This window comes from Malaclemys terrapin, chromosome 1 (assembly GCF_027887155.1).
Source record: "Malaclemys terrapin pileata isolate rMalTer1 chromosome 1, rMalTer1.hap1, whole genome shotgun sequence".
NCBI lineage: Eukaryota > Metazoa > Chordata > Testudines > Emydidae > Malaclemys > Malaclemys terrapin.
This window is the reverse complement of record NC_071505.1, coordinates 266,017,117-266,024,046: the sequence shown is the minus strand read 5'-3', so window position 1 is coordinate 266,024,046 and position 6,930 is coordinate 266,017,117. Positions and strand designations below refer to the sequence as shown.

At 45.3% G+C, this 6,930-nt stretch overlaps 1 protein-coding gene across 2 annotated transcripts in view; it reads left to right on the top strand.

Moving 5' to 3' along the window:
* The first annotated feature begins 1,337 nt into the window (after positions 1–1,337).
* Positions 1,338–6,930, top strand: part of TMTC4 (transmembrane O-mannosyltransferase targeting cadherins 4) — a 72,101-nt gene continuing 66,508 nt past the window's right edge. The window contains exons 1-2 of one of the 2 annotated variants that reach the window (XM_054012792.1): positions 1,338–1,430; positions 4,174–4,389. In XM_054012792.1, the coding sequence (XP_053868767.1) occupies positions 4,228–4,389 (162 nt within the window). In that variant the 5' untranslated portion in view covers positions 1,338–1,430; positions 4,174–4,227. Of the gene's footprint in view, positions 1,431–1,452; positions 1,552–4,173; positions 4,390–6,930 lie in introns of those variants that run through there. The other variant, XM_054012800.1, reaches the window with a different exon arrangement.

The following is a 6,930-nucleotide window of genomic DNA, read 5'->3' as shown; positions in this document are numbered from 1 at the left end:
AAATTCATGTACCAAGTACATTTTGTGATTCATTTTGCTTGCTTTCCTTTGTTCACATTGACCCCAATACATTCACAATGAGCTCCACATGGGAGACCACTGTAACAACTGTCTGCCTACATAGAGTGGTCTGCTCTTGTGGCGCTCACAGCACAATTGGGGCCTAAATCAACAAAAGCAGTGAGAAAGTTAGGAGAATGCATCCTCAAATGTACTTTGTTCACTTATTTAAATAGCATATCTTATTGTCTGCATGGATCTCAGTAGTGAAATTCATAATTAACAGCTGGTGTCCTAGTCACTAGTGCAAGCAGGAGCTAGCATTGCCAACCCTCCAGGATTGTTCTGGAGTATCCAGAAATTAAAAGATGAATCTTTAATTAAAGATTATGTCATGTGATAAAACTCTTCAGGAATACATCCAACCAAAATTGGCAACCTAGCAGGAACAGAACCTAAGCATTCTGCTGGCCAGAGCAGAAGATGTTTTCAGCATCCCCCAGAGAGGCTGAGCCCCCCCCCCCCTCCCAAAAGTGGCACAGTAGTATGTCACTCCCTAGAAGCTTGTGCTCAGGGCAACCACCCTGATCACTTGCTCCTAGAACTGGCTCTTGTAGCAACTTTCTATATTATTATTGCAATGGGTTTATAACATCGTCTTCCCCAGGACCACTATGTGTAATGATTCGGAAAAAAAAAACTTATTTCCAAGAGGAGAGGTGCGGTGTGAAGCAAAAGAGAACTAAACAGATGATATTTTAAACCTTTCAGGTTCGTTCAGATTGTAAACTCCTTGGGGGAAAGGCCTTCTCGGGTGTGGGTACTATTGTAATCCCCACATAAAACAAACGAGAGTGATCAATAATAAAGCAGGACGGGGGCGGGGGGAAGCGGATCAGGGAGAGTACAGTCCTTCCAGCGTGCATGTCAGCCGCCCAGCTCGGCACACACAAGAGCAAAGGGAGCGACACACGCTGTGCCGCCGAGACAAAGGTTTTTGTGAATGAGGAGCAATCTGCAAACCAGAGGGCAGCAGCCTTGTGGGCCTGCGCAATGCCGGCTGGGCGGCCGCATCTTCCCCCCGCTCTCCCTCCTTGGTCTGTAGAGCAGAGCAGAGCAGAGGGGTGTGGCTCAGCGCAGCTCCCCTGCTCCCGCAGCCGGGCGAGAGCCAGCCTCCCCTGTTCGCTCCGCGGCGCGTCACAGCGCCAGCCACCAATGGGCGCAGGAGGCTGCCGGGGCGGGGCGGGGCGGGGGGAAGGAGGAGTGGGGACAGGCCGCGGGCCAATGGGCAGTGAGCATGTTTTCAGGGGCAGACGCCGTAGCAGCCCCTCCCCCGCCCCAGCAGCTCCGGCGGCGGCGCCCGGGCGCGCAGAGCGGGCAGAGTTTCGCAGCCGGGTGGGAGATGCCGCTCTGGCTCCGTCTCCTTGCAGGTAAAGCTCTGCGGGGCTCCCGGAGCAGGGCCGGGCGGTGGTGCCTGCCCCGCGTGCCGCCCGCAGGGACCAGGGCTGGTCAGGGGGGGCGCTCCAGGGAGGCAGGTGTCCTGTGCACCCGGTAGGTGGCTGGGCTGGGGCACGGGGCTGAGCCAGGTCAGGGGCGGGGGGTGGTGGCTCGGCGGAGCTGGCCGGGGTGGCTCTGTACCTCCCCAGGTAGGGGGTGGGTTTGGCTCCTGACTTCTGCTGCAGTGGGCGGCGGAGGCAGCATGGAAACCTCGCCAGCGTTACGAACCACGCTACATCGTGTGTCATTCATGTGCTGCTGCTCCCAGGACAAAAGAAATACAGGGAGCCGCCGCGGCTACAGCTCTGAAAACATGTGTGTGGCCAAAGCTTCCTGTACTTGCTAGTAGCGCTCTCAGCACCGGTCTCCATCCCACCCTTCTCCCACTCCCCTGCTGCCGCCTTCCCCAGCAGAAAGTCCTCCTTCTTCCGGAGAGTACAGGCTCCAGAGGGCGAGCTCTCTGCGTCTGCCTTTCCCTGTTGTGGAATGGAAACTAGGATCAAGTTTCTTGATTCCCCAAACAGTGCTCGTGGCCAGCTATATTCTTATAGCGGGACCATGTGTGGATATCCTCGTCTGTACAATGACAGAGGCGTTCTCATGCAGGCGGAGTACTGACTCTGGTTTTCTTTACCTGCATAAACAACTGATTCCATCTGAGACACTGCAGCCTCATTAATTCACAAATATCAGAGTAATCTGTTCTTGTTACAATGGAGTCTTGAGCTCTAGCAGTATGTTTAGATACGCTGCCAGCTAGTGGAATGTGGTGTTGCATGTAACTAAATATGCAACTTTCCTTCTACATGTAAAGGAACCCCCTAGAATGATATTTTATTAAGTGCTGTGCCACACCACACAGCAGTGAAATGGAAATATGCACTGTGACTACCAAAAAGAGAGCGGGTGTTGTCAGATCCCAGGTGGTATGGTCCCCTGGCATCAAGCACACAGTTGGGTCCCGTTTAAACAAACAAAACATCTGTGATATATATGATTGTTTCTCCCCCCATATTCAGGGAACATGCTTGAGTGTTTAACAGTTCTGTCCCTGTAATGAAAAACCCCACAGATTGACCAGTCCTATATATAGGTACTATTAAATAATGACCAATATAAATGAGAAAAATGGAAAAAGGTAGCCTGGTTAAGGGGAAACTTTCTGGGAAAGGGGAATTCTGAGCAGCTGCTGAAATCTGTTTTAATTAAGTATTTCTGTAGTGGCCATCATCGTCGTATGTAAGCTGTTAGTAGCAATGTATGTGCTTCCTTCTGATTAAGGGTTACAGTTTTAATCTTTCAGTAGATTATAAACCAGAAGTGGATTACATTTGAAAATATATTTTGCTTCTAGTGGTTGGCCTATTCTGCTCTGCTAGATAGCTTCTTCTGAGTCTGTCTTTCTTTCTCAGATCCATACCACTCCACACCTGTATCTCAACAGAATTGGGTACCACAATAGAGGGCTTGAGGGGGCACACCTCAGGAGCGTGTGTGTGTGTGTGCACACACGCACAGGTACCTACACAGGTTAGGAATGTGTAGACTGTTTCAAGGAGCTTGTGTGAGTTCCACTGGTAATGCTGACAAGCTCTGCAAGCTGAACAGCTATAGAGCAAGGAACTTTATCAGTTCCATTTGCCAAGCCAGCAGAGCTTGTAAACTCCACAAGACAAAAAACTCTAGTCTTTTTCTTTCTTAAAATAAATAAAACTAGGAGATCAAATGCAAAAACCCACCAAGGTTCCACAGGTTAAAATCATAAAGTCAGGAAATGCAAAACTTAAGGTTTTGAAAGCATTAATAAAGCTGGGTTGCAACATTACTTACTGTTCTTTTTCCTTATTAAATATATATTTGATTATGTGCCTATTTTATCTTTGTTAGTAAGATGTGTATTATAAAATATGCATGACGTGCTGCATGACCTAGTGAACTTTGCAGTTGGAATCTTAAGTTTGTGCTTCTCGACAAGGGTTGCCAGTCCTTCAGGATTGTCCTGGAGTCTCCAGGAATTGAAGATTGTCATGTGATGAAACCTCCAGGAATCCATCCAACCCAAACTGACAACCCTATTCTTGACTATGCTTTGTTGAATACCAGTTGTAGGGCCTCATTCTTTAAGAACACTATGCATGTGTTTCCTGTTGAAGTCCCTGTGAGTTCCACACATGGTGTCCTTGCAAACTTAGGCCCTTCATGTTGCATCAACGCAGTTGTATTTGGGTTTATTGTGCCCTAACTGGTATTCATCATCCTCAAAGAACTTTATAAACATTTACTAATCCTCACAAGGCATGTGTTTATGAAATGGGTGGTGGTATACTTATTTGAAAAACGAAACTGAGTCCAAAAAGTAGAGTGACTTGCCCAAGGCTTTTGAGGTAGCATGTGTCAGAGTCAGGATTATAACTCAACTCTATGCTCAGACCATAGTCAACCACGCTTTTCTACTTTTCTCAAATGTGAAATATAAAATTATGCTCAAAGAGGTTTTGATAGCATTTTTTTTAAATTTTCCTTTTTACCTTAATGGATTTCAGAATTACATCTCACTCGTGTAAGATGTTATGTTTTCCTATGTAAAACATGTCAGTATGATTTTCATTTCTTTAAGCAAAGCTAATGGTGTTTAAATGTAATTGTACATTTCATGATTATTTTTTTTTCTTCCAGATTTGCAGCCAACATAATGCTGGAGCTCCACACTCGAAACAAGCATTTCACAGAATGGCACAATCAGAATTTAATTTGGATCATGAAATATCATGGTTTGTGCTTCCCTCTTATTGGGCTAAAATTATTGTTGGACTCATTTCCTTCATGTGTTTTGCTAACAGCTACGATGGAGATTTTGTCTTTGATGACTCTGAAGCTATCATCAATAATAAGGTTTGTGTTTATTCTGACTTAAATTGTAGTAGAAAAAAATTATTTAAACTGATACTGCCAACTCTACTCTGCTCTGATTAGGCCTCAGCTGGAGTATTGTGTCCAGTTCTGGGCACTGCATTTCAAGAAAGATGTGGAGAAATTGGAAAGGGTCCAGAGAAGAGCAACAAGAATGATTAAAGGTCTTGAGAACATGACCTATGAAGGAAGGCTGAAGGAATTGGGTTTGTTTAGTTTGGAAAAGAGAAGACTGAGAGGGGACATGATAGCAGTTTTCAGGTATCTAAAAGGGTGTCATAAGGAGGAGGGAGAAAACTTGTTCACCTTAGCCTCTAAGCATAGAACAAGAAGCAATGGGCTTAAACTGCAGCAAGGGAGGTCTAGGTTGGACATTAGGAAAAAGTTCCTAACTGTCAGGATGGTTAAACACTGGAATAAAGGTTGTGGGATCTCCATCTCTGGAGATATTTAAGAATAGGTTAGATAAATGTCTATCAGGGATGGTCTAGACAGTATTTGGTCCTGCCATGTGGGCAGGGGACTGGACTCAATGACCTCTCGAGGTCCCTTCCAGTCCTAGAATCTATGAATAAAACTTAATTAGGCCCCAAATTTGACCCATGCAAAATAAGCATTTTGGGTTGAATTTCTCCTTTACCCCCTCCCTTTCTTATGATGGTCATTTGTCTCTGCAAAGGGTTTTAAAAAGTAAGACACTATTTATGTAAATAATGCACAAAAGCTATGTGTACTGTGGGTGAAATTGGCTAGATTTGCACAATGTTTGGGCTGATCCTGAAAACACTTTTGCACATTGATGTGTGTACACAAGACTATTTATGGACCCAGTCTTATTCCCATTAAAGTTATTGGGGGTTAGTCACAAAGGGGATTTAGGCACCAAGTGGAATTAACTAAGTTAGGCACCTAGGCTCTCCATGCATTGTATGGAGAGAGTCAGGAACCTAAGGAAGGGATTCACAGAAACCAGCAAGCTGAGCAGGGAGTCACCTAAACTAGGCAGTAGAAAATGCCAAGGAGAGGTGCAGGGCTTAATCCCGCCCCTCAAAAATGGTTAGGTCTCTTGACTGGGGATTGGAGGGAGGTGCCTTCCTCTGCTCAGGATTCACAGACATGAACCCTGTCCTGGAATTAGATACCCAAGCCAGGTCAGTCCTTGCTTGTAGGAAAAACGGGGAGTGAGAGGCCTCCATCCCATTATTGCCAATACCCTTGCAATTAGGTTACTCACCTGGGATGTGGGAGATCTGGGTTCAAGTCCCTATTCCAAATCAGAACAAATAGGGATTCAAACCTGAGTCTCCCACATCTCAGGTGAGTACTCTAATGACTGGGCTATTGGGTATAAAGAGACACGCACAGCTCCAAAAAATCCTGACCAGCTCTTTCCCAGCTGTCCTTTTTTGACCAGATCTGCTAGGTGTGCTTTGAGCAGGCCTATTGAATAGGTCCTCACATATGAGTTAGGTGGGGGAACACCTAGTCTGAGAATTCCACCAAGGTTTATATATGGACTAGGGGACTGAGCAGCTCAGCATCATCAGGATTGAGGCTGTTTTGTGGATACTCACTAGCAAAAATTTAGGTGCCTAAGGGACTTTACCAACAAACTTAGGCACCTAGGGAATTTCAACAGCTCCAGGGTTAGGCAGCAGATAAGTGGGGTTTTGAGGATCTCACTGGTATCTATAATGTTGGACGTAGGTGCCTAACTACCATTTTGAGAGCCTAAATACCTTTGTGGATCTGGTCCTGGGAGTTTTACCATAGACTTCAGTTAATTCAAATTATGGTTCTTAGGATCCAGTCTAATACCCACTGACATCTGTGGGAGACTTTCTATTGACTCCAATGGGTAATGGATGGAAGCCAAGTGGATACGGTTACTCTTGTGTAGAAGTGTTTGCAGGATGGGCTGATGGTGAGTTTCACTCAGCAAGAGTTCTCAAGGTTTTTCATAAGGTAAACCCCAGCCTAACAGAGAGAGAGAGAGAGTCTCACGGACCATCTCACTTGTAACATTCCTGTGGCAAATACAACAATATTGTTTGAGTAGAAAATATTAAGAAAGTATTTGCTTTTTTTAAAACAGTCTTTAATGCACTGCGAATCTTGTTCTTTTTGAAAAACTATTTAGCCAATCATTGTTTACATCCCTTAGCCAGTTTTCAAGCTACATGATTTTAAAGTATAAATCCTAAAATAGATGGTTTAAGGTGTGGTCCTGTAAGATATTGAGTGTCCTCAGTTCCTGAGATGCCTCCCAAGGGGACATTTAATAACTTCCAAGAGTGGGCCCTTGGGTGGGGCCTGGCCTTATAAGAGTGGTCCTAGTCTGATCTAGGAGGTTTGAGTGATAGAGGTGGTAAGAGAGGTACATAGAAGCAAAAAGAAAAGGAATAGATATGGATCTACTCTCTTGATACCAAAAGAATGAAGAGAAAAGTGGTAGCCGAAAAACCTTCTGGAAAAAATATGTTCTACAGCAGGGGTCGGCAACCTTTCAGAAGTGGTGTGCCG